General features: G+C 51.8%; 2 protein-coding genes and 1 long non-coding RNA gene across 11 annotated transcripts; 2 read left to right on the top strand and 1 right to left on the bottom strand.

Moving 5' to 3' along the window:
- Nucleotides 1-89: 89 nt before the first annotated feature.
- On the top strand, nucleotides 90-13,941 carry LOC147135942 (brevican core protein-like). Its single transcript, XM_086054453.1, is given in 17 exon segments — nucleotides 90-230; nucleotides 1,740-1,879; nucleotides 2,033-2,392; nucleotides 3,222-3,396; nucleotides 3,470-3,597; nucleotides 4,491-4,787; nucleotides 6,785-7,246; nucleotides 7,620-7,777; nucleotides 7,948-8,178; nucleotides 8,180-8,819; nucleotides 9,429-9,542; nucleotides 9,622-9,735; nucleotides 10,704-10,862; nucleotides 10,930-11,012; nucleotides 12,017-12,161; nucleotides 12,247-12,429; nucleotides 13,468-13,941. Coding segments are annotated over 16 exon segments (3,492 nt in total). The 5' UTR covers nucleotides 90-230; nucleotides 1,740-1,803; the 3' UTR covers nucleotides 13,635-13,941.
- On the bottom strand, nucleotides 13,000-22,050 carry hapln1b (hyaluronan and proteoglycan link protein 1b). Of its 3 annotated transcripts, none has more exons than XM_086054417.1 (5): nucleotides 21,929-22,050; nucleotides 17,384-17,521; nucleotides 16,649-16,815; nucleotides 16,328-16,526; nucleotides 13,000-16,111 (listed from the first exon to the last, which is right to left on the bottom strand). In XM_086054417.1, exons 2-5 carry the CDS (start codon nucleotides 17,493-17,495, stop codon nucleotides 15,477-15,479), a joined length of 1,113 nt encoding a protein of 370 aa, XP_085910543.1. In that variant the 5' UTR covers nucleotides 17,496-17,521; nucleotides 21,929-22,050; the 3' UTR covers nucleotides 13,000-15,476. The 3 variants fall into 3 exon arrangements, with proteins under 3 accessions (XP_085910543.1, XP_085910546.1, XP_085910544.1); XM_086054420.1 differs by lacking the exon at nucleotides 21,929-22,050 and having other exon boundaries at nucleotides 13,000-15,717; nucleotides 15,809-16,111; nucleotides 16,649-16,850; nucleotides 17,395-18,445; XM_086054418.1 differs by lacking the exon at nucleotides 21,929-22,050 and having other exon boundaries at nucleotides 13,000-15,717; nucleotides 15,809-16,111; nucleotides 17,384-18,445.
- LOC147135944 (uncharacterized) lies at nucleotides 15,331-25,336 on the top strand. Of its 7 annotated transcripts, XR_015089928.1 has the most exons (6): nucleotides 15,331-17,715; nucleotides 18,160-18,270; nucleotides 18,630-19,792; nucleotides 19,889-20,201; nucleotides 22,531-22,647; nucleotides 24,755-25,336. It is a non-coding gene; the product is annotated as an uncharacterized LOC147135944 (long non-coding RNA). The 7 variants fall into 7 exon arrangements; XR_015089927.1 differs by having other exon boundaries at nucleotides 15,331-18,270; XR_015089929.1 differs by lacking the exons at nucleotides 15,331-17,715; nucleotides 18,160-18,270 and adding an exon at nucleotides 22,369-22,429 and having other exon boundaries at nucleotides 18,514-19,792.
- The last annotated feature ends 258 nt before the right edge of the window (nucleotides 25,337-25,594 follow it).

A 25,594-nucleotide genomic window follows, 5' to 3' on the forward strand; every position in this document is an offset into this window, starting at 1 on the left:
TTTTTATGGCCGCACTCTTGCTTGTTGATCCCTCCTCCGTTGACTGGGCGGTGTGTGTGCGTGCGTGCGTGCGTGCCTGCCTGCCTGCCTGCGTGCGTGCGTGCGTGTTCGCTCCTCCCGCCGCTGACTTGTGGTCTTCAAGTTCATTAGGAGGCGCTGCAGCTCTGAGAGGACCAAGACTTGACGGGCATCGCGGAGGAGCCGACTGCTTGGCCAGCTCCTGAAGGAAGGTGAGTCCACTTCTTCGGCCGGGCTCCTTGAGTGTCACTTTTCGGTGGAACCCAAAACAAATGGCAATCTTTCAATTTGATTCAATGTTTGATTGTTTTCCTCCCGCTTTGCTTCATGTGTTGTTCTTGGCGGGGTGAACCTTTCCAGCCCGCATGCTGCGTCTCCCCAAAGATGCATTTGGCGTCCCGGCAGAAGCAAATAATTGGGCCGGCCCAGGAAAACATAAAAAGCTCCAGATGGCCGCAATGCATCATGAACCATGTCCACATTTTTGCTGGAATGGCCCGAACTGGAGTCCTCAAGTGTTTCCCTTCAGATTGTCACCTTGTGAGCACTTGCTCCCTCCCGCATATTCGCCCTTTTGTCATTTGCACATTTTGGGGGCGACGGGTCGAGCCTAGCGATAGGCCGATACGCTTTTTTCAGGGACCATACCCATTATTAGCAGTCAAGGAGGCCGAGAACCCGTATATTCATTTTCAGGAAAGAGGAAGAACTTTTTTACTCTCAACTTTGTTGCAACATCTAAGCAAGCGGGTTTATTGAACAATGTTTCAGCTTTGCGTAATGTTGATTGATTCATTTATTTTTGAAATTATTATTGAAAGACTTTTTTGACAGTGTTATCTGTTATAAAATTCTGCCAAAAAGTTCAGGGATCACCCGGGGTAGTCAGCATGTCTTAAAAAGGAGAAAGGAAAACTTGAACAAGCTCCGTGTAGTTTTCGACAGTAAATGAACATTTCAAAATGACAGAAATGTTCAACTTTCACATATCTTTGTTTTGATTTCCACAGTTTTAAATTGACTTATCGGCCAGCAGTTTTAAAAAAGGTCGATACCGATATTCGTCAAAAAGCCAAATATCGGCGCCGATAATCGGCCCGGCCGATAATCGGTCCGTCCCTGGTCCAACCTCTCTTTTCCGTTTCAGTGTTTTTGTGCTCGGGACAGCAATAAAAGTAGTGCTTTGCTGCCATCTTGTGTCATCTTGGTGCCGGCAAATTATGTCGAAGTGAATGGAGGAGCTTCATTTGGACAAAAAGTAGTGCTTTGCCACCATCCGGAGGCAGCTCGGTGCTGTGGAACCATTTTTGAAGTGAGTCTCGTGGCGTCTCGCCCAGGAGCTACCTTGAAGTCAATTGAGGAATTGCCTTCAAACAAAAGTGGTGCTTTGCCAGCATTTTGTGGCTTCCGGGTGCCAAGGAACTTGGTTCAAGTGAATCTCAGAGCTTCAATTGGATTAAGAAGAGCGTTGCTGCCATCTTGCGGCATTTCAGTGTCCAGGAAATATGTTGAAGTGAGGAGGAGTTTGATTTGGACAAAAGTAGTCATTTATTGCAATTTCCTGACATCTACAATGTGCAGCCAAAGCGGTTTGCAAATGCTTATAGGTGGCGGCAAAGCACTTTTTGACCTTAGACAAGGCTATGGGCTGACAAAACAAAGCTCCTTCATCAACTTGAAAATAGCGTCATTTTTTTTTTTTTTTTTTTTTTTCCCCTCAGATTACACGGGGCCATCTTGTGGCAAGCACAAAGCCCGACGTGGTTCTTTGACGGGCGGGCGGAGATGGTTCTGCGCGGTTCCGTCCTGGCCGTCCTGCTGCTTCTGCTGTGCGCGTCGTCGTCTGCTCGGCCGCAAGCAGGTGACGTTCGTTTTCATCCAAACGGCCAACTGGCCGCGCAAATGTCAACAGAGTGTGCAAAGTCTCTCCGGGTCCTTCTAAGAAGAAGCAAAAATGGAGAGATTTTTTTTTCGAATGGGGAAAAAAAAAATGTCACGCGCGTTGTGGTTGCAGCGGCATCCCACACGGCGACCGACAAAATGGAGGACGGCTGGCGCGTGGAAGGCTCGTTGGCGGGCGCGGCCCTGCTGCCCTGCAAAATGGCCACGCCGCCACCGCCCGCCGCCGCCGCCGAGCAGCTGAGGATCAAGTGGACTCGCGTGGAGGCCGGCGGCGCCGAGGTGGTGGTTCTGGTGGCCCAGGGCGGCGTCGTCAAGGTGGGCCGGGACTTCATGGGCCGCGCGCGCTTGGCCGAGACGGGCGACGGCGCTCTGGCCTTGGCCGGGCTGCGGGCCAGCGACGCGGGACGCTACCGATGCGAGCTCACGCGAGGGATGGACGACGGACGCGGCGGCGCCACTCTCGGCGTCAGAGGTGAGTCTGCGCCCCGGGGAGGGGGGACGGCCTTCCGCCCCGCCCCCTTCAAGTCTGCGCACCGCTTTTATTCCAGCAAAGGTTGTTGTAGCGTAGCCATCACCAAATGAAAGAGGAGATAGATACTCCGAGCGTTTGAGCGGGTCAGCTATGCGGCCAATGCCCGAACCGCAGACGGATGGACGTCCATAAAGGACATCTGACAGCGCTCCGCAGCCGTGCGCTTCAGACACGCCCCTTGGAGGAAAGACACACAGCTGAAAACTCGGCTGCTCTCCGGCGGAGTGTGACGGGTGCGTGGGCGCTAGAAAATAAAGCCGTCGCCTGTAACATGCGGCGAACGAGACCCTGCCGGACTGCGAGTCGGGAGTCGCGACATTATTCACGATAAACGCCACGCGTTGCATTGGCAAATGTATCGCAAATGAATTTCTCTTTCAATTGTTCACTTTTATTCAGTTGTAATTCAAATGAACAAACTGTCCTGAATGTTTGGGCTGAAATAGCCCCTACTGTGAATGCACAAAACATTTGCTTTTTAGACTTTGAATTCAATATGTATTCAATTTGAAGTTTTCTGGCTTCGAGACTAGTCGACCAGTCGCAAATAACATTTGAGACTAGTCGGCGGGCAAATTAGTCGAGATTCCCATCCCTCATAAGTATATATAGATAATACCCAAAATGTTCACCTGTACGATTTGAAAATGGCAATCCACTGTATGGCATTGCAATCAATGTGGATTGATTGTTGGGCGTCCCCAAACCCTTTGGGCACAAACGTGCGCACATCCCTCATGTTGACCAAGGCGTGCGCGGCCTCCGTCAGGTGCGGTGTTCCACTACCGGGGCCGCAGCAGCCGCTACTCGCTGGACTTTGCGGCGGCGGCCCAGGCGTGCCTCTCGGCGGGCGCCGCCATGGCCACGCCGGAGCAGCTGACGGCCGCCTTCCACGACGGCCTGGACCACTGCGACGCGGGCTGGCTCGCCGACCGCAGCGTCAGGTGGCCGCCGAGAGCCCGCCGGCAAATTGCGCAGCGCGGAGGACGCCGTCCCACCCGCGTCTCCTTCTTGCAGATATCCCATCACGCAACCTCGGCCGGGCTGCCAAGGCGACCTGAAGAGTCGACCCGGCGTGAGGACGTACGGCGTTCGATCGGCCGCCGAGAAATACGACGTCTTTTGCTACGTTGACAAACTGGACGGTAATGCAAACGACTACATTTGGATTCGGGGGGACGACTTTGCGACGTAGCCTACGCTCCGTGTCGGCCGTATACGCCCAGTCGAAGAGCATCGTTGCTTGGTGAGGTTATACTTGGAGCGCAGGTTAAATGTTCCGGGACAAAATACAAAGTAGCTAAGTGTCTATGAAGTAGCTCACTTCATCCATTAATCGACAGCTCATCGATTGGAATGATCAGGAATTTCTCGGAGACCTTGTTTCATTTCAAAACATTTGTCCTCGCGCTTGTCATTTCAGCCGCCCAGCTGTAAATGTCCTCCAATTTCTGGTGGAAGCGGATGGCTTCTTTTGGTGTTTTTCAATCAAAAGAAGCTTTTGCAAACATCTGCTTTTCCTTCGCAAAACAATCATCAACATCTTTGCCCGTTTTCCGACAGATGTCGGCGACCGACGCATGATCCATGGATTTATTTGTTTCAAAAATCTCCTGCGCTTGAAAAAAAAGGATGCAACTGAAAATGTCATTTTAATCTGATTCAAACTGTTATCTGAAAATGTGTTGTATTTAAACCGGTTCATTCAAGTTTGAATCGACGACAATTTCAGTTGTTCAATTGCCAACTTCTCTCAAGCTTTTGGCCAGCCGCCTAACCCGAAACCTGCGGCCCGGACCCCCGGCGGCGTCCGCTCGCGACCCGGGCTGAACCGAGGGCCTCCCTGCCATACATACTTCCTTGACGCCGTACTTGCTACCTTCCTATCGGTTAGCTTTGGCGGCATTACAGAAAGAGGAAAGGCGGCGCTTGACTGTCACTGTGCGTCCATGAAGTATATGGCCGCGGCGAATGAAAACGGAATGTGGAAATACGAATGCGAGTGTGCGAATGCTGTTGGCGTTTGCGCTCCGTGCAGGGGAGGTCTTCTACCCGCCGTCCATCGGCGACAAGCTAACCCTGCGGGAGGCGGCGGCCGAGTGCCGGAAGCACCGCGCCGCGCTGGCGTCGCCCGGGCAACTGGCGGCCGCCTGGGCGGCGGGGCTCAACCGATGCGACTACGGCTGGCTGTCGGACGGCAGCGTCCGCTACCCCGTCAACCTCCCCCGGCCGCAGTGCGGCGGCGGCCTGCTGGGGGTCCGCACGCTCTACAAATACCACAACCGGACGGGCTACCCGGACCCGGAGGACCGGCACGGAGCCTACTGCTTCAAAGGTCCGCCTTTCACTTTTTGCAAAGTCTTTCGCGCTCGCTCGTGGCCTCAAACCTTTCCGCGGCTCTGCGCGCGTTTGCGTCGCAGGACGACAAGACGACACACGTGCGCCGCGGCAACGGGCAAAAAGGTTAGTGTGTGTGTGTGCAGGCGCTGTTTGGAAGGGGAAAACCCAAACGTTTCTCGCTAAGACAAACACAAGGCGTCTGTAATGGTTCGCAGCTGGACCGGGCCCAGACGCACACAAGCGGCGCCGCGTCACGCGCAAGCTATGAAAGTTGTGACGTCGCGAGCTTAATTGCAAACAGTCGACTGCTCGCGTTCAGAGCCGGCGACCCGGCCCACCCGCTCCCGCTCCTGAACAACGCGAGAGGAGACTTGGCCCGCCAAAGGCATGACATCATACCTGGGCGGGTCTGACGGCGACGCCCTGGCCAACTTGAAGTAGCGCCGCGCCGCGCCGCGCCGCGCCGCAGGTCACAAGTCCAAAAGGATCACATGACACAACTCTGGAATCACTCATCACGGCCACCTTTGACCTTCACTCAAGCGCTACATGATGATGTCACTCATCAGCAATTCTTGGATACTCCGGGTTTTTGTTTTTTTGAGGCGAACTTAAGTTCACTGCATGGAACTGAGAGCGGCGTCGCTTCCCTCCACTTGACTTCTTTTAACTGAACTCAATTGAACGGCATGAATGACGGAATTAAAAATCTGTCATTCATTTCACGTCATTCGACGAAAGCGAATTCATTCGGCCCTGAACCAACTTGAACCGAACCTGAACTCAATTGAACCGATCCAAAGTCAAGTTGACCGAACTCATTTAGGTCGACAACTCTCGCGGTTGAATTTGGTTGCGCTCAAACGAAGCCAATGAAACTCCAGCCAACTGAACGAAAAGCAAATTCAGTTGGAGTCGACGGAAGCCACTTTGACTCATCTCAACTTGGTTTGACGTGACTGCATTTATTTGAGCTCTGAATGTAACGTGACTTGACTCGGCTGAATATCACGCAACTAACACTTGATGTATGTCACGTCTACGTTTAGCCACTCCATTTCTCTCGACCTACCTCACATACGTTCCGTCCGCTATGCGAAACGACGCGCGCTAGCTAGCTTTTAAACAACATGCGCTAGCTTTTTGTAGAGGACAACGTTAGCTCGTTTAAGCTACTTTACACAAACGCAAACGCTCTCGGGGGGAACACATTTCCCACTTTCATCTTTGTTCGACTCGTCGTTTGTAGTCTTTATTGGTTAACGGCTGTTTGCAGATCTTTATTAGGCCGACATCGGTGGTGACTTTGCTTTTTGGGGTTGTGGAAATGAGCCCTTTGAGCGTTTAGTCCATCATCCTTGAAACGCATTCCTTGCTAGCATCGTAGTAGCAACCATTACATGTCGCTGACGTTGGCAAGGGTGCGCGATTGGCCAGTGTTACCGCCAGCGTGCAACAATGTCGTACATTAGTGGGCAAAAAAGAAGCAGGACTAGTACGCCAGAGTCACTCCAAGAGCGCGCGGCCCGGCCCATATCGAGGAATTGGAATGAATTTTTCTCCTTTTACGGAGCGACGGCGAGCAGCAGCAGCAGCAGCGGCGGCAGCGGCAGCAGCTCTGTCTGGCGTTAGCGTTACTCAGATAGCAACGCTAATCGTTTCTTTTGGCCTTCAATTGGATATGAGATGAGAGTCGGCCTAAAGACCAACAATAGACAGCGTTGACTCTTACGGGAGCCGCCGTGACATCATTTCTTCCAGCGCAAACACGCGCTCGGCCTGCTGGCTGGCAGCCTTCTTTGCCGTCGCTCATCGTCACTGTTAGCTGTGAATGCTTCAGCCGCATAAACACTCTCGTTGACTTTGACTGATGTCGTCGGGGGTTCTGGTTCTGGCCAACTTCACAGCTTTTCAACGCCTTTTTCCAAGTTCTCTTTTGCAACTGTTTATTTTCAATATGAAATGGACACTCCTCCTCTTGCGCTTCTGCAGCCAAGCTTCCAGAAGCCACGCCGACGAGTCCAACGAGCGCCGGAGCGTCACCAGGACCCAGCGGCGCGGGCGCCCGGCGCGCTTGGCCGACGTCCCGCCCGGTGACATCTGGGCTTCGCGCAAATCCCGTCACTCCTCCGGCGACGCGCGATGATGGTGTCATCGCAGAGAACGGGCTGACGCAGCTGGAGTCGCTCTTTCCCTCCACAACGTCGCCGTCGGGAGGCGGCGCCGACGACGCTCCGAGCGGCGCCGCCGACCCGGAAGTAGAAGGCGGCGCTTTGGCGACGCTTTTGCCGGACTGGAGCGACGCGCATAAAACGGCCTTGGTTTTTAAAGAGGAAGCTCCGCCCCTGAGCTCCAACGTGGACACATCGGCGGCTCTGCCCGGCGAGGGCGGGTCCACGGCCAAGCCGCCGTTCCACGTCATCATCGTCAACGTGCAGGACAAAAATCAGTCAGGTAGGGCTGGATGACTAATTGGTTTTAATCATTTCATTCATCAGAGTTGACTTGTTTTTGATCGATTCTAAGTTGGTACTACTTTGGTTTAGTTCGGTCAGTGTCGTTGTCATGAAATTACCTGGACCAAGAAGAGAACCCTGAGGAACACCATGCATATTTGATGTTATTATTTTGTACAACTTGCTCACAATTAGAACAGGGTGGTGATTGATCAGAGTTTATTTGGCCAATTTTTTTTTGTAAGTATCATTCGCTTCCCTCGCAGCAAGGTGGGACAAATCGTTTAGCGGTAAACTAAAGTACGACTTTGAACCTTTGTCCGTGAGCACCATTTCCAATTCCAAATCGCCGTTTCCCGCTTGGCTTTCAGTCGATCGCATCCTGCAACTCCTCAACTCACCTGCGGGCGGCGCCGTCAGCTTCCCGCAAATCGGCGACCTCTCGCATTCCATCGGCGAGCTCGTCCACGGCAGCGGAGACGCGGAAGCGCCGTTGCCGACCGTCGGCTTCGTCAACGGGAAACACAAAGTAGGAACAAGTAGCAACTTACGTTTTGACATTTGGCCCAAAAAACAAAAACAAAAAGAACGTCTGGACAAATCAGCTCAAACTTGCGAACGCCGCCCCGCAAATATGCGCGCTTTCGCGGCACTTGGCAATAGTTTGCAGTCAAGCTTTCCTGCATCTGGTCCAATCAGGTGACGTTTGACACGGGGCCGCCGGAGGAGGCGCGAGGCGACCAGTTTGAGACCGCCGCCCCCGTTCGGGTGGCAGAGGAAGAGGCCAGCGTGACGCCGTTTGACTACGCCGCCCTCGAGGACACGTCCGTGACGGACGGCCGCCGTCCGGACTTTCTTTCTTACTTGCCAACACGAGCGTCACCGACGAGGGCCGCCGGCACCCCCCGCCTCATCCGGGGCCCCCGCCACGGAGGGCTCCGCAGACCGCGGCCTTGCCGGCACCCTCCGCGCCTGGCCCGTTGCCGCCGACGAGACCAAACTCCGATCCGGCCGGGGTCCCTCATTCGTCCCGCAAACCGAGACGCGGGACGCCGCTGTCCGCACGGGTGAGGAGGAGGAGGAGGAGGAGGAGGAGGGCTCCACCTCCGGCCAAGACCACGGCGAGACGGAGGAGAAGCCCGCGCCGGCCGCCCCTTCGGGGTCCGGCGCCGAGCGGCTGTCAGGAGACGGGGAGGCTCCGGGAGATTGGGGAGCTCACGTCGCTGGACTGACTATCTTAGTTTCTACAACGCCGGACCTTGGAGACCGCGTGACGGACAAAACATCCGCGCGCCCCCCCGCCGCCGTCACGGTTGACGCGAAACGCGAGCAGCTCCCTCAGCCCGCCAACCTGCGCCAAGAGGAGTCCAGCTCGCTGCTTACGGGCCAACCAAAACTTTCCGTTGCCACGCCGCCCTCGCGCGCCGTCCCCCAAGGGCCGGCGACCCCGCCGGAGGACTTCCCGGACGACGACCCGATGGCCCCCCGGCTGGTGGAGGCGCGGCCCCCGTGGCCCCAGGAGAGCGCGGAGCAGCCCGACTCGCTGGCGGCCACTTTGACGGATGGCGCAGGTACCCCACGCAACCTTATTTCACTGCCACCCTCCCAATCAAATTGAGTAGCGCATCAGCTTTTCGTCCGCCAAAGATCAACATCATCGCAGGAGGTTCAAAGTCCATCAATATTGATGGCCGTGGCCACGCTTGATCTGCTCGAGATCCCTCCCGAGAAAAGCGCCTTCGTGTCCTTTTTTCCCAGCCTCGATAAGATACACTACCTGACTTTAGTGCCCCGAATAAAAATGAGGACATCACGTTTGTCTACTTTTCAGCCTACCTTATTTAGTGCCCATTTCAAATAAAAAAACCAAAGACTCCACATCCCCTTTTCTTCTTCACATAGACACGTAGGAGGATTTCAAATGATTCAAGCGTCTGCCTCCGAATAGAAGCATGTCGACATCCGTTGTTTTCGGCCCCTTTCCAAACGGCATGCACTTTTCTTCCGCAGTTCTTTGAACGCCTCCCTCCCCGTCCGTATCAGCTACATCACGTGCAAAGATTCCAAATCGAGCGGTGAACTTTGAGTGCCTCCCGCCAAATAACTTCACTTAAAAGCTTGTGCTGACTCATCAGGAAGGAAAGTTGAACTGTTTTGTTGCCGATGTCGCGCCACCGCAGGCGTCCGGCCGTGCTCCGCCGACGCGTGTCAAAACGGCGGCTCCTGCTACCACAGAGGCTCGGAGAGGCTGTGCGCCTGCGCGCCGGGATACGCCGGGGACCGCTGTCAAACGGGTGAGCCCGCGTGGCCTCGGGACGACGAGCGCGATAAGAGTGAGTGAGTGAGTGCGTGCGTGTGCTTTTTGTCCGGCAGACGTGGATGAGTGCCAGTCCAACCCGTGTCTCAACGGCGCCACCTGCCTGGACGCCGTCAACGGCTTCTCCTGCCTGTGCCTGCCCAGCTACGGCGGGGAGCTGTGCCAACAAGGTCAGCGTTAGCGTCGGAAGCCGCGGCGCACGAGGGCACGAGGGCAGCGAGTAAAGAACGCGCTTGATGATGGACGGGCTCGTTTGCCGATGCTGACGTTAAAAAAAAAAAAAAAACACAACAAAAAGGCCCAATGTGTATTGGAAATAAATGTTAACAATATTCCAACCTTTATTGCGGCATTTCAAGGGCCGTCAAAACGAAAGCGCTCCAAGAAATGAAGGCAGTTTGATTGTCCTCACAACTGTTGTCTTTTACGGGAGGATCGAAGAAGCTCGGAAAAAAGCAAATCTGGGAATCCAAATGGGCGCTCTGTTTGACCATTTGGACTTTCACTCCCAAGATTTGACCCAAGTAAATGTCTGTTACAAGCTCGTACAAGTGGACAAATGCAAATCTCTCCGTCTTTGTCTAAATTGGAGAGAGAGCGCGAGAGAGAGCGCGAGAGAGAGCGTGCGCGATCATCCCTGCACGTCCGCGACTTTTGGCTCCCGCCTCAGCAGCACCGGCGTCCTCTCGGGCCTCGCGTTTCCCCCCGCGAACGTGAAGCGGAAAGATCCGAAGCCTCCGAGTGCACCGAGTCTCAACTTGAACGCCCCCAACTTGACGTTTCATCAAGTGCGGCATTCGTTGCGATGAACATCGCCGGCCGTTGTTTGTCCACACCGATTCATGGCGATGCGATGCCTTCGCTGCACATGAAGAAGGCAAACAAGCCTGGACGGCAAATACCGTAGCTCAACATTTATTCAACTCCAACTGTTGATTTTCAAGTGCGCCTTATAGTCCGACAAGTGCGCTAATAGTATTGCTGTATGCCTCCCTCTCGATAAAAAAAACCACCAAAAAAAAAACGCGCGCATCTGGTTCGCTCATATTTTAGCGCCTCCCTCCAGTAAAAGCGTGCAGACGGAGCCAACTTTTTGACGACGCACGTTTGCTGATCGGCTCTGCTCCCGCCCCCGCAGACACGGCGGCGTGCGGCTCGGGCTGGCGCAAGTTCCAGTCGCACTGCTACAAACATTCCCGCCAGCGGCGCACCTGGGAGGCGGCCGAGCGAGAGTGCCGCCTCGGCGGCGCTCACCTGGCCAGCATCCTGTCGCTGGAAGAGCAACTCTTCGTCAACCGTGAGTGGCGCCGCCCCGCCCGCGCTCAAACCTTTTCCGCTCCGTCTCGGAACTCGGCTGCGTGCAGGTCTGGCCGGCGACTACCAGTGGACGGGTCTCAACGACAAGATGTTGGAGAGAGACTTCCGCTGGAGCGACGGCAATCCCTTGGTGAGTTTGGGCGGCAAGTTCGAGCCGACTTGTTTTCGCCGTGACAAGACTGAGCCCACCGTGCCGTCGTCATGCCTCGCTAGCGCCGCCCTATCTTTACTTTGCGTACTGCGGGATGTCGCCCCAGGCCAAACGTTGCCCACTTTGGCATCCCGTCGGAAAGGCTTCGTTTGACGCCGTGCCTCGTTGGTGTTGGAAAATGTCATGAAAGATCATAATGGCAACTATGGCTGATAGAGCCTCATAGATGAGGATGCAAAATATAAACACCTCCCCCCCAAACAATTGCTAGAGGATTACACTTGGCCTAAAATGTTTCGGTACGTTTGCGTGAAATTTCACCAATGTATTCAACGTTGATAGAAATACAAACAACAAATGTATTTTAGAAAGAAACCAAAACTAACGTACTTCAAATAAGAACACTTAATGGCTAAGACAATTTTAAAAAAGCCTAGCGGTCATCTCAATTTTCGAAAATACGCCTCATGTAAGATGTTTTAGATTTGACATCCACTAAAAATACCTTGTTTATGAAAATGCCTCATGTAAAAAAAACTCAAAACTAATCTCAAAGAAAAACACTCCTTCAAGTCCGAAGTTGAAATAAAAAATGCCTTTTAATATCAAATGAATTAGAAATGCCTCACTCTACCTCACATAAGTGCTTTACTTCAAGTATGTGTCGCTTGAAAATAAAAAATGCTTTTCTCGGTGCTCGTAAAAATGCCTTTTTGCAAATGAAATGCCCTAAAACAAATACTGTACTTGTCATGAAAAGGCCTTACCTTAAATAAATGTCTTAGCATTTAGCGTAGCAAAAAAATCCTTGCCTCCATTTGTTTTGAATGTCTGACCCTAAATCAAATGTATATATTGGGGAGAATGAATGCGTTCTCCGAAAAATAGTTGAGTGAAAGGAAATGCGGGGAAGGCGACGCGACGGCCATCCAAATATCAGGAAGAGCCGAGCGATGACGTGCAAGTGTGCCTTGCGTGCGCAGCAATTCCAGCACTGGCGTCCCAACCAACCCGACAGTTTCTTTGAGTCCGGCGAGGACTGCGTGGTCCTCATCTGGCACGACGGCGGCCGCTGGAACGACGTCCCGTGCAACTACCGCCTGGGCTTCACTTGCAAGAAGGGCACAGGTGGGACGTCTCGGCCTTTGCGGGCCCGGCCGGCGCCGCCCCCGCCTCGCGCTTTCAATGCCGCCCCCTCCCCTCCCCTCCCCAGTGTCATGCGGGCCGCCGCCCGCCGTGAGGGACGCCCGCGTGTTCGGCGCCCCGCGCTCCCGCTACGAGGTCGACGCCCTGGCGCGCTACCACTGCGAGCCGGGCTTCATCCAGAGGCGCGCCCCCACCGTCCGCTGCCGCCCCGACGGAAGATGGGACGTGCCCCAAGTCATCTGCGTCAGCCGTGAGTAGCTGCCGTTTCCTGCCGAGGGGCGCCCCCCACTGGCTTGTCGTGGATTTTCTTTTCCACTTCTTCAATGGTTTCATTTCATCACGTTACTGAAATGTCAAATATCGAAAAAACAACTTTCTCAAATCATCTTTTCCTATTGAGATGAATTGAAATGCCATTCATCCATTCCTGCAATGGAACCCTTTTTTTTTTTTTTTTTTTTTTAAGTTTCTGGCAACATCCAAAAATGGCAGACTATTGTGTAAAAAAATATAACAGAGTTGAAAGAAATCAACAAGTCGACAGTGCAGAAAATGCAGCAACCCAAAATGAATGCTGATCCACTTGCAGGTTTGGTCCGTCACATGAAAATGTTGCTCGTTTGTTTTTCAAAGTAAAAGCAAATGTTTGATATTGATTCAACACAAAGATAGCCGTCGACAGAAATCGAAGAATATTTACAGTGGAGAAGCTGAGATTCTGAGCATTTGGACGACTTTGAAAAAGGCCATCTGAACGATTCATCCATGAGCAAAAATCATTGTCAGTTCGTTGTCAATGAATTGTTGCACCTCTAAAATCAACTGTTTGCATCAAGTTTTAATGACTGTATCTCAGGACAAGCCCAAAGCCAAAACAACAACAACAACAACTGTGCATCATGTGTGCCTTGAAGAGGCGCGTCCTCGCGAGTGACATCAGCAACTCGGCTGGTTCGCCTGGGTGTGAGAGTTGCCGTGTGAATTGTGGCACACGGCAGATTTATTTCTCGCCTGTTTGGCTCTCCTTACCCACATGCTAAGACATCACACTATCTTAATTGCTACGTTTTATTGACCCCCTCCCCCCATTTGAAAGATTTGACTTAAGCGCAAGCGGCTCAAATTATGGCTTGCAAAGCAAAAAAAAAAAAAAAAAAGTGATAATGAACCAAGCACCGTTGTAAGAGTAATAACCTTATTTTTTTTCAGAGCCTCCTCCACATTTTCTATATTGGGACTATTCCTGTTGTCGTAGCAACAGGGGTCACTGTGTTGTCTTTCTTCTCAGCGGCCACCTATCACGCGCAACTTCCTCTGCGGCGGGCCAGCAATGCGGCCGTCACCCACCACCACGTCCACCGTGCGACCCATCGCCAGGGCGACCGGCGGCCGAACGACGGCGGCGGCGGCGGCCGGCGGCACTTGCGCAACCCTCCGCCGGCTCCGGGACGATGACTTTTCACACACGCCCGCTTGGAGAGGCTGGCCCCAGCGCATTGCAGGATGCGGCATTTTGCTAGCCGCGGCGCGGGACGGACCAACCCCACCTAACCCCCCACCCCTTGCGCCGGGCCGCCTGTTGTGTACATTTCGTTGGAAAGTTGTGCCGGACGTGTTGTTTTATGATATGAAGCCATCAGAATTTAACTTATTGTAACGGTGACATGTGAATAATGGATCAATTTCAAATGTTAACGTTTCACCGAGGCGGACATACGCCTGGAAATCTGCGAGTGGGACGATAATAAAGGGATGACAAGGATTTCTGGCTTTGCTTTTCATTTCCCCAAATGAGGAGAAGGCCCGTCTCTCTGGGAATATTCGTACAATGGAATAATCGGATACAATTTGATTTTGCATGAAAAGATCATTTTTCCACCAACTACTGTTGATCAACCAATTACAGTACTGTCGTTTCTTTGCTCTTGTTCGGGAATGTAAAAACGACAACAATTGCGCAGTGTGACGTGAGCGGGATCGACGCTTTACTCTGCAAACTTTTTGAGATGGATTCCGTTACTGGTTTCCTGATTGTTTTCTAATGTAAAGGCCAATGTTTGCAAATGTCTTACTTTAAAAGGGAAAAACTCAAGCTGAGCAGTCCACTTTCTTGGAGGAACACTGTATAATGACTGTTGAGAGGCTCAAATCGGATGATTTGGACCGTTTTCATTCATAAATTTTAATTTAATTTGATCATCTATTCGTTGTCGATTACGGAGTAGGCCTAGTGGCACTGAAGTAGTTTAGTAGAAGTGGTGGACGCTGTCACCGTGAGTAATGACAGTACAGTCGCGGTATTATGACTTGAGGTGGAACTGTAGTAGCAGTCGAGGTGGTGGTGCTTGCAGTACTCGTGGGGCTACTAACACTGTAGTAGTGCCGCTGTTTGCAGTTGCAGTAGTAACGGTAGTACTGGAGTAGTGCTGATGGTGTCGTAGTGGAGGCTGAAAATGAGCCCAGTTGTTGTGCGTGTACTTGACCTGCCTAGTTTTCTTTCAACGCGGACAAAGAGAGTCAATTAATGGCTAAATATCAGAGGTGGGGCAGGAGAGACGTGGCGAACGGGCCTATTGCGCCCCCTAGCCCCAGTGTGGCGACACGCCCGCTTGCGCGGTTATTCCCAACAAACGTTTGTTCCCTCTCAACCCCAAAAGACAAAAAAACAAAACAAAAACAACAACAGCAAGATGGCCATGAAAACAAAGACAACCTTTCTACATTCTGAACAGGTTTCAAATCAAACACAAGAAACACGACGTCCTCGTAGCACCTTCGGCAACAACGAGAATACAAAAAAAACAAAACAAAAGGACACAAGATAAAAAGAGGATGATTCCGTCCTTGTGGCCTTTGAGTAAAGAAAAAGAAAGACAAGTTGTGACGACCCCAACGGGCGTGAACCCGCCCCCCGGCCCCCCGGCCAGCCGTTCGGCGCGTCTGCCAATTTGCGCGGCGTGAGGCTTTGTGCTTGTGGGTGTGGCTTTGACATTGGCCTTGTTGGCACGTATGGGCGTCTTGATCATGTACAGTACTTGGTTTTTTTTTGTGTGTGTGTGTGTATTTCTCTGTGTGTGTTATTCTGCATGCGTGTTTGTGTTTTGGGTGCTGTAGTGTTTTTCCGTCTTTTTTGGGGGGGGGGGGGGGGCGCCGTTTGAGTGTGTGTTTATGTTGCGAGCGCATGCCTTTTGGGCATGTTTTTGTTTTTGTGTTTTGTGCGCGGCGAGTGTGCCTTTGCGGGCGGGCGCTCAGGGTCCCGGGCCGAAGCAGTAGCCGCCGTACAACTTGTGCTTCTTGTCAGGGAATCCGAGGAAGCCGACGGCCGGGCGGGCGGGGCTGCAGCGCGGGCGGGGCCTCGCCACGGGGTAGCGGACGCTGCCGTCGGCCAGCCAGCCGGCGTCGCAGCGGTCGTAGCCGGCCAGCTTCCAGGCGGCGTACATGTGGCCCACCGTGGCCAGGCGGCCGCCGTCCCGCCGGCACGCCGCCGCCGCCTCGCCGTACGTCAGCTTGGCCGCGTGCGGCAGCCAGTAGAACTGGCCTGCGGGGAGGGGCCACGGCAACAGGTTTGAGCGCAGCACCACCGGTGTCGAGGTTACTGATTGATTCGTGAGGTCCGGCACGTCGCTCACCGTTGTAATGTGACGTGAAGCAGAAGACGTCGTAGCGGTTCTTGTCTTTGTCCCTCGGGCCGTAGCTGCGCACGCCCGCCGGCGTGCTGCGGCCGCCGCAGGGCCCCCTGGGGGAGGTGATGGGGTACTGCACGGAGCCGTCGCTCAGCCAGCCGGCGTTGCACCAGTCCAGGCCGCCTCGCCACGCCTCGAGCAGCTGCTCCGGGGACGCCACCACGCCGTCCTGCTCCCGGCAGGCCCGCTCGGCGTCCTGGAAGTTGAGGTTGTAGCGCCCCAGGCGGGGGGAGTACGGGAACACCACCCCTGGAACCAGAACGGGGTCCTTCAAAAGCCAAAACTAGTCGTACAAATGTCGGATTGCTCCCACCTTTGAAGCGGACACATTGTCGAGAAATATCGTTTTCGTCATTGCGCGTGGTCAGACCACGGCAGGGGACTCGACGCACGGCCCTTTAACAATGTTTGAAAACCGCTTGACTTGGCGACGTGAAATTGGCATGGCCCAAGTCAACAAGTCACCTTCCAGGTCGAGCGACACGACCGCCGTGGCGTCCTCCAGGCCGTCGATCACCTCGCACTTGTACCTCCCGTAGTCGTCCAGGGCGATGTCGTCGATGACCAGCGAGGCGTCCGAGGGGGAGGAGCGGCGCAGGCGCGCGCGGCCGTGGAAACTTCCGTAGCTTCTCTTGTGGTGATCCACGGCGGCCAAAACATCCACCTGCCGTCAGACACGGACGGACTCCCGGTCACGCAAACAACCAGAACGGCGCGTTTGCGTTGCTGCAGAGAGACCGGAAGAGTCACAGAAAGGCAAAGTATCGCGTTTGGCGGCACGTGAACCTCCGTCAGCAGGTCCGACGTCAGCTTGGTCCACTTGATCCTCATCTTTCGATTGGGCGCCAGCGATTGGTCCCGGCGGATGGTGCAGGGCAAGGTGGCGTTGCCGCCGCGCCGCGACCACACCCGGGAAGGCCGCGACGTCAGCGACAGCGCCGGCGCCTTTTCCACTGCGCAGAAATACACAAAGTGTACACAGACATGAGTTGGGCCCGGCTTTCTGAACCAAAAAGCATTTTGACAGCTTATTTTTTCAACATTAGCTTCATTTCATTTGAAAATTTCCCCACTGTGGGATCAATCAAGGCATTCTTATCTTATTTTTCAGAAGGCAGCTCATTTGGACACACAGCGCCGCCTCCGGGTACAAGTTGAACGTGTTTGTAACTCAAAACAGTGTGACTACTGTACTTGTACACGGTACTACAACAGAGTAAAAAGACTTGCTATTTTGCATTCCTTCTTTTGGTTCGCAATATTTTCAACTATCTGTTACTCGGATTCGTTAGACAAACGCGCGCTTATCCGGACACCGACGTGACGCAATTCGCCTCGTTTCCGAGGGCAGACTCAATTCCGGGGGTGTTTTACATGTTGAACCAGAGCTTCATTGAGTGATAAGATAAGCGCGCCGGCTCCCCGCTTAGCGCCTTTATCGGCAGGCCCACTGATAACGTGCGCAAACAAAGACGTGGCGTGGCGCAGGAACGCGTCAAAGCCCACTCGGGAATGGCTCACCCGTCTCGCCGATGTTTCGGGAAACCTCCGGCTCGGGAAACAACCGCTGGAAGCCGTCGGACGCGCTCAGCGACATCAAAGCAAACACCAGCGTGGGAAACGCACCCATCATGGTCGCCGCTGGCAGATTTCTCTTCACTGCAAAATAATCAAGTCAAAGTTTCTCATGGAGTGGAATGTTGAAAAAACCCAAAAGATGTTGGCCTCCAAAATATTGACGTCAGGTTTTAGAACCGGAATCCTTTCTGGGGACCCACAAAGGACTTTGTCCCCAAAAAAGCCAGAAGAGTAGAGCCGGGTGGATTTGTCGGCGGAGACATTGGACGCTAATGGTAAAGCAGCCGCTCTGCGTCCACGCCGGCAAAACGCAAAATGCTTTGCGGGTGAACGGCAAACAATCCCCCATTCACGTCCACAAATTCAATGAGGATTTGTTGAAAAAAACAAAACATCAAACTACTTCCTCTTTCGGTGGCGCCTTTTGGGAGTATTTACGCATCGCTCAGTCAAAGATGGCATCAAATGGCTAACAGCAAAGTAGCAATTTGCTAGTTTCTTCCTCTCTCAGTGGTTGCGTTGGGTGACGCTGGCTAATTTTTCATGGATGCACAGATTTTGTATTTTGAAAAATATTTCTTCAAATATGCGCTTGAAATTGGAGTCCACATTTTTCGTACTCAATGAATGAGTGGCGTGAGTGTCCTCAAATGTGTCTCCCCTAAACCCGCTGATGAGGTTTGTCGCCCCCTTGTGTTCATTTGCTTCTCATTCGGCAGAGTGCCAAACGTCGCCGCAAATGTGACGAGTCCAAATCAGCACTTTTGTGTGTCCTCGAGCGGCAGAAAAGAGGAACTTCGCCATCACGTCAAGCCCGCAAGGATGCAAAGGTGACACAGACGCGCGCACCAAATAACCCCAAAACACACGCACACACGAGCACCAGAACATGCACCCGAAAACACGAACACAACTTGTGCGCACAAAAACAACTACAGTCACGCGCACCCCAAAAGAAATAAAAACAAAACACAGACAAACATACACGATCACAAATAGTCCCCCAAACACGCAAAAACAAAATCATATTCACCGGTTGGTTTTTGCGAAAGGAGGATTTTTTTTTTTTTTTTTTGAATTTTTTTTCAATGAATGTTTGCTGCTGGTCGTCCCTATTGTGTTGGATTTGGGTTTGTGTGCGTTTGACTTTGACTTTGACTTTTTGCTGATGTGCTCTTGCTGCTGCCAGCTGGACACACTAACGCTACTTGGTTCAGTGTTAAGTGAAGTTGTCCTTTGAAGAGGTCGCCAAGATGCGGGGCAGGGTGACTTCATCATCGGTGTGCCCTCATGCGAGTGTTGACGGTTGCGTCGATGAGTGTGAAACGGCCTGGATCGGCGCGACAACGACACTGACATTGGACAAGCCGCAAGGCAGCAGCACGAGACGGCCGCGGGAACGCCACGAGAGGTGACGTCATTGTGCCGCCGGTCGCCCGGGCGGACGCCATTTTTCCTTTTCGCAGCTGACAGGGCAACTGACGGAATTGAAGCTTTCCTCTCCTTATTTGGTTTCTTTTCTCTTCTTGGCTTGTTCGAGTTTACTTTAAAGTCCCCCCTCTTAGTGGCAAACGTAAACTTGCGCCGGCCGTGCGCGTGCGTGCGTAGGAAGCTACACTGGCTACCCGCACTCGCACATGCGCCCACTGCCAAAGAAGTAGCCATGCTAATGTGCGAAAAGGCTAACATGCTCGCAAGCAGATATATCAGCGCGTGTGACTTGGAGTTGTGGCACATTCCTTCAACTTTTTTTTTTAAATGACATCGTAACTACACGTGCGTATCCTGATTGTGTACGTGTTACTTATGAGACTGAACGTGTGCACAAAAGTGTGTGTGTGTGTGTGTGTGTCTGTGTAAGAGCGATTGGCCATGAGTGCTCAATGTGTGTATGTGCGTGTACCACGTGTGCATATGTGACTGTCTATACGTGCGTTACATTTTGGGAGGTGTTGATGTACCTAAAAGTGTGTGCACGAAAAAGTGTGAATGTGTGCGCTTGTTTGATCCGATTAACATTGATGCTAATTTCTGTTAGCCATTCGATGCTCTTTTGCGTTGTGTACTAGCATTTAGCTAGCAGACTTTCATTAGCGGCAACAAATTGGCTTGGCTGCACATTTTGATGTTTACATTCCAAACAAGTAGGTTGCGATGTCAAGATGGGAAAAGTGGACATCCGCCCTCAAACAATGGGTCACAAATAGTCACCAGCGGGTGCGAGCGTTTCTTCCGCGGCGGCTTCCAAGCGGCGCAAAGACGCCTCGGCGCAGAGGCGACCGGCAGCCAATCAGGAAGCGCCGTCTGGGCCTCGACTCATGGGACTTCCCCGAAAATCAAACAAAGCCTCAGGTTCACACCACGGGAAAATGTGACCCACATTGGATTTGATTGCCCATATGCGACCTGTATCTGATTTTTTTTTTTTTTTTTTTCTTTCCCCACCAGAATGGATTGGACTGAACTGAACTGGTCTGGATTTGATACTTCGTTTGAAGCGTAACGAACTGAAGCGACCTGAATCCACATCCGCGAGTCTACTCCAAATGGTGACCTCAGCGCGAGCGCTAGCGGGGAGGCTAAGTCAACAAGCGTCGACCGGAAAGGTCGGCTCAGCCTCCCCGCAGCGCCGCCATTGGCTGCACTCGGTGATGTCGTAGTCAGGTGACGACGCTGGCTCGGCCTCCGCCCGCTAACATGTGGAAACAGCTGGAAGAAATGTCGTATTGCTTCATGCGAGCTGAGCCAGGTCAAATGGGAGGTGGGTCCGCCGCACGCGCGCGCACACACACACACGCGCGCACACAAACGCTCCTTCATGATGCGAATAAAAGTGTTCCTCACGAGAGAAAAGGAAAACACTTTTCGCCTGTTGTTTCCTGCACGCTGCAATTACGCAAAGTCAATTGGGCGTGTGTGTTTCGAGGGGACGGGCGGGGCGGGGGTTCGGGTGGAGCCGCTAAGTCTCGGGCAGCACACAGACACTTTTTGTTGCTTGTCAAGAACTCTCAGTTGACTCGTGCAAGTTGCACGCACTCCAAAGCTTCTCTCGCATCTTCTCCGCAAACGGTCATTTTGTCTTCCATTTCACGACGAGTTCTCCAAATTGTGACGCTAATTGCCGCAGTCTCTGAATTGGGACCTTGTGCGCAAATGACATGAAATGTTGTCTCCGAGATGGCCTCTAAACACGTTGCCGTGATCTCTCCGAATTCCGCCGTTGTAAACGGAAGCCGGCGGTGTCTCGAGATATCGACGTCGCCCCTCCATTGTGATGTGGCGGCTAAATTCCGACGCTGCCTCCGCATTGCGTTGTTCTCGCTAAACGGCAACACGTCAAAGTCCCGATGAGCTCTCCGAATTCCCGAACTCTGATGCGGTGTCTCAAAGGTGGCATTGCCTGAAATTTCAAACGGCATGCCAAATGTCCCCAAATGGCAAATGTCCATGTTCTCTTGAAATTGCGACGATGTTTTTAAAATGGCAGCATTGTCTCGAAACGCTAAGCCTCTGGAAATTGCGAAGTCTCGAAATCACCTCTCTGAATTCCGCAGTTGCCTTTGAATTGGGATGCCGTCTCAACTTTTCAACGTCATCTCCGAATCCCGAGGCTGTCTTGAAATGACAAAGTTGGCTGTAAATTCCCACATGCTCTGTCAACCGCCACGTCTTCCAATCTTGACCACGTCTCTAAATTCTTTTGTCGCCCCTGAATTTCGTGGATCTCGATATGACCTGAAAGTTTTGACCATCCCTCCAAATGCCAACGGTTTCGATGATCGGTTTTGTGAAGCACCGTCCTTCTTTTAATTAGGAAAGGTGCGACATCGATACTTGATTGAATTCCAACCTTGTGGCCAATAGCGCCATTTGCTCACAATCCTCACGTTGCTTCTAAATGGCGATGATCGCCTTGACGGGAGATTTCAAATCTCAGTGTCGCCCGAGAAGTTTGCCAGCTTGTCACGACGGCTCATCGGATGAGTCGGCATAAGCGAGGAAAGCGCGGCGTTCCGTTTTCCAACACGCTAAATAACAAACATTGACGTTCGAGGTGGCTTGAAAACGTGCATGACCGGATGACACCTTTTTTGGAATTCTTCTGATGAGCCCCACGAAGCCTGGCATGGTCGCACGCGCACGTCAAACTAAGGACACGCAAAATGGGAATCTTTTTCCACGCTGGATTCATTTTGAGCGACAGACATCAAAAGTATTGAAACAAGGCTGACGTGTGAAGCGGAAAACGGTCAGGACAACTTTGAAGCTTTCCCAACGTCACTTCAGTTGATTGGGACAAATCAATGCCTTCATGCTGTGGTTGTGTTCGAAACATTCGAGCTCTCCCTACGGCCGCGCGCGCGCGCGCACGCACGCACGCACGCACGCACGCACACACAGCCAGATGTCGTTCGTTATTCGCTAGTCAGCATCAAACAAAGCAATGAAAGCATTGGAAAATCGTTTTTTTTTTTTTTTTTTTTTTACCTGGGTGAAGAACCTGCAGCTTCCTCTCCGGTGGCAAAGACGCGACTGAAGACAACGCCGAGGTACAGAGCCAGTGAGGCGCAGATGGGAGGGGGGAGGAGGAAAGAGCAGGAGGGGGAAGGCAAGGGGTGGGGGTGGGGGGTGGGGGCGTAGCGGGGGAGCGGGGGAGGAGGAGCTGCAAACGGCCAAGGTGTGCAAACGGACTCGGCATTATCACAAAGTTTTGTCACGTCGCAAATAAAAGTTGACTCGTGAGAGTTTGCGCTTTTCGGGCGGCCGGGTCATCGAACCTCCGCACGCACAATGTCAAGAAAAAAAAAAAGAAAATCCCAATTTCATGGCAATTGGGCGTCGTCCACCTCTCGAGTGTTACAGCTAGATCACCTTTGGACGCAGTCGGACAAAATCTTTGTCTTTGTGTGTCTGTGATGGTTTCGAAGGTCCGCAAGGAGCCCATTTGAAGCAAAATGGCCGACTTTGGGGCATCTTGAAACTTCTTTGGTGGGTCTGCTCATGATAGACAAGTCCACCAATTTGCAAGTTGCAAAGTCGCACTGGCTTTGGGGATTTTTGGGAAAAATTCATTACTTTTTCAATTGTAGGAGTTTCACGCTAGTTGGAGTTTGAAGAGCCTCTGGAATGGTCCAAACTGAGCCTAAAATGGTCCATTTGACAGATGTCATGTCTCTTCATCGGGACACGGCGCTTCAAATCTTTTGGTGAGTCGAGTCATGATAAACATGCATTGCAAATTTGAGATGTCGAAGTGAATCTGTATTGGAGGGGTGCATGTTCAAACATCCCAGGCGACACTACCAAGCGTCATTCAATTTTGCTCCGCCCACTTCTTGAGAGTTTGACGTAGGATGGCGCTTGAGTGGCATTTTAGGGCCTTTCAGTTCAAGCACAAAAAAATGTGAATTGCCGGGAATAGGTTCCACGCAAAAAGAATAATATGAACAGGGGAATTTTATTTGTGGGTTTCCTGTATGGGAAAAGTATTCATTTGACGTACGAATTCTAATGACAAAAACACAAGAGCCATCGTCGCGCTTGAACAGAATCAACAGCGCCGCGATCAGACAAACCAGGCCCTTCTCGCTCAGTGACCTTCACAGCAGAAGGTCAAGGCAGCAATTTTGAAAAAGGTCAGCCATCTTGGCTTGAACGACGATCAGCCTTGCGTCGCGTGACCCGGGCGACGGCAACACGCGTGCGCCGCTTGCTGCTCGGCAACAAGGTCGAAGCAGGCTGGAGCGCAAATCGAACTGAGGAGTAGAGTAGAACGCAGTAGAGGAGAAGAGAACAGAGGAGCAAAGACTAAAATCAGAGTAGAATGGAATAGAAGCAAATGAATGGACACAACAGAGTAGAGCAAAGTAAAATAGAAGTGAACAGACTCGGACGGAACAGACTCAAATGGAATAGTACGGAGTAGACTAGTATTGAGCGGAATAGAGCAGAACAGTACCGATTAGAAAAGAACATGAATTGAACACAACGGAGTATACGAGCGTAAAACAGAAGAGCGTAGAAGCGGCCATAAGTTGCCAACGAGCTAAACGACGGTTCCGCCGATGGAGCACAGTCCAAATTTGTTGAAGCACAAAGACCACCTTGTCACCTTTCAACACACGCAAATCTGTTTTTGTTGCGTGCGCGTGCGCGTGGACAGGGGGTCTTTGTGCACACTCTGGGTGGAGGGCAGTGCTGAGGAAGACACACCCGACAGCTAAAATGTTCTGTATATTTCATTTGGGAATCCTCTGAATTTGTTTGGATTTTAATCAGCACCTTTGCATGATGAATAAAATGTGGCCCGGGCGACTGTTTGCTGTATTCGCTGCCACATCTTCACATCTCAAGGGCAGGCTGACAAGACGGATAGCAAATCTGATACGAAAGGGTTTCATTAAAAAAAAAAGAGAGGGCACATGCACAAACATGCGGCTAAAGCACAATTCATCTGGTGTCACAAAGTAGTGGCACACGGTGCCAAACGGTGCGAGCTAACAATGCATGCTAATGCTAAATTTAAGGAGCACTCCTTTTAGCTTCCAATGATAGCTTCAGCAAGCGTTGACGTTACGGCGTCAATGTTAGCTTCTTAAGTTAGCTTGCAAGCTTACTGCTAACGGTACGGCAAAGGAAGATCAACGTTAGCTTCCAATGTTTTCTCCAATGTTAGCTTCCACCGTTAGATTCCAAAGTTAGCTTCCACCGTTACGTCTAATATTGGCTTCCAATGTTAACTTCAACGTAACCCTCCAAAGTTTACTTCCATCGTCAGCTCGGACGTTACCATCCAGCGTAAGCTTCAGCGTCAGCTTGCGAAGTTAGCTTCCATTGTTTCCTCTAACGTTTGGGCTAAGAAATCGCAACGTTAGAGTCTTAGTCTAGCTCCAATGTTAGCTTTCAATGTTTAAATCCACAGAGTTAGCTTCCAATGTCAGCATTAGTTGCCGAAGTTATCTTTTGTTGCAAGTGCTAACGCAGGGAAGACATTGGCCAACTTCAGCTAAGCACTCAGTCATCGTGCTGGCCTTATTTTGTTCCTTTTCATTTGTCTTGCTAAAAACTGAATTAGCATTGTTGTTTTTCTAAAATGTTGTTGGGGTCATGAAATGTTGAGCTTTTGTGTCACGAAAACACATGAGTGTGCAAAAAGGGTCCCGCCCAGCACTTTATCAGCCACACGAGTGCACCCCAGGGAGCTCGGCCTTCGTCTTGGGCCTGCGTGTAAATCTGTTGTGTGTATCAGTTGTGTGCCAATAAAAAAGAAGAATCACTTATCTTTGTTATCAATCCTCATGTTTTGACTTTTAGCACCACAAAGATAGTCGGGATGCCGCCGTGGAAACAGGAAGTGAGTGACTAGCGGCGAGACTTTGAGGAGTCTTTCCTGGGATGCCGCTTCCTGCATCTATCTGCGACGCAGGACGAAGGTGATAAGCCACCGTGGGAACGTCATCCCAGTGGAAATACAACAATGATTGAGATGAACGCAAGGCTGCGCCATCCACTAGTGTGGGGAGTGTGTGCGCGCGTGTGTAAACGTAGCACACATTTCCTGTGTGAGTCAAATCACTTCATTCCGGATTCTAACACCAGCCAACCAACGTGATATGTGGCCACCAGGTGGCAGCAAAAACAATCTGCCCAGGTCATAGAAACAAGACAGTGACGCCTTGTGATACGAGTTCAATTTGTTACGTGTGTCCACACTCGTAACTCAAAACACCAGTACCCCAACTCATCCTTCCCCATGGAAATGAATGGAAATGCCATGCATCCATTCCACCCTACCCAAAAAAACAAAACAAAAGTGTTGTTGTTTTTTCGAAAGAAAAAATGGCAATCTATAATATTGTACTTTGTAAAAACCTCCAGTGATGATGTGTTTGAATAAAATGTAAATAATTAAACAGGGATTGGCAAATGTTTTGCTTCAATTCAATGAGCATTGTATTTTGTGCCGCTCCTTGTCTTGTGTTGCCATGCCCATGTGGGGGTACTATAATACAGACATTCTGATTGATATACAGTACATAAAGGAGGGGTGGACAATTCCAGTCTTTGAGGGCCGGTATCCTGCATGGTTTATATTTCACCCAGTTTCAACACACCTGATTCAAATGATCATATACTGTAATCAGAAAGGTCTGC

Source organism: Filicampus tigris, chromosome 15, assembly GCF_054856515.1.
Source record: "Filicampus tigris isolate MCC_2025a chromosome 15, RoL_Ftig_1.0, whole genome shotgun sequence".
NCBI lineage: Eukaryota > Metazoa > Chordata > Actinopteri > Syngnathiformes > Syngnathidae > Filicampus > Filicampus tigris.

What these genes read in the sequence shown, in the direction of transcription:
- hapln1b (XM_086054417.1), bottom strand. Translation starts at nt 17,495, where the DNA reads ATGATGGGTGCGTTTCCCACGCTGGTGTTTGCTTTGATGTCGCTGAGC. An exon ending in CCGAAACATCGGCGAGACGG is followed by an intron (nt 16,816 to 17,383) that starts GTGAGCCATTCC and finishes ATTTCTGCGCAG; the next exon opens with TGGAAAAGGCGCCGGCGCTG. An exon ending in CGTGTCGCTCGACCTGGAAG is followed by an intron (nt 16,112 to 16,327) that starts GTGACTTGTTGA and finishes TTCTGGTTCCAG; the next exon opens with GGGTGGTGTTCCCGTACTCC.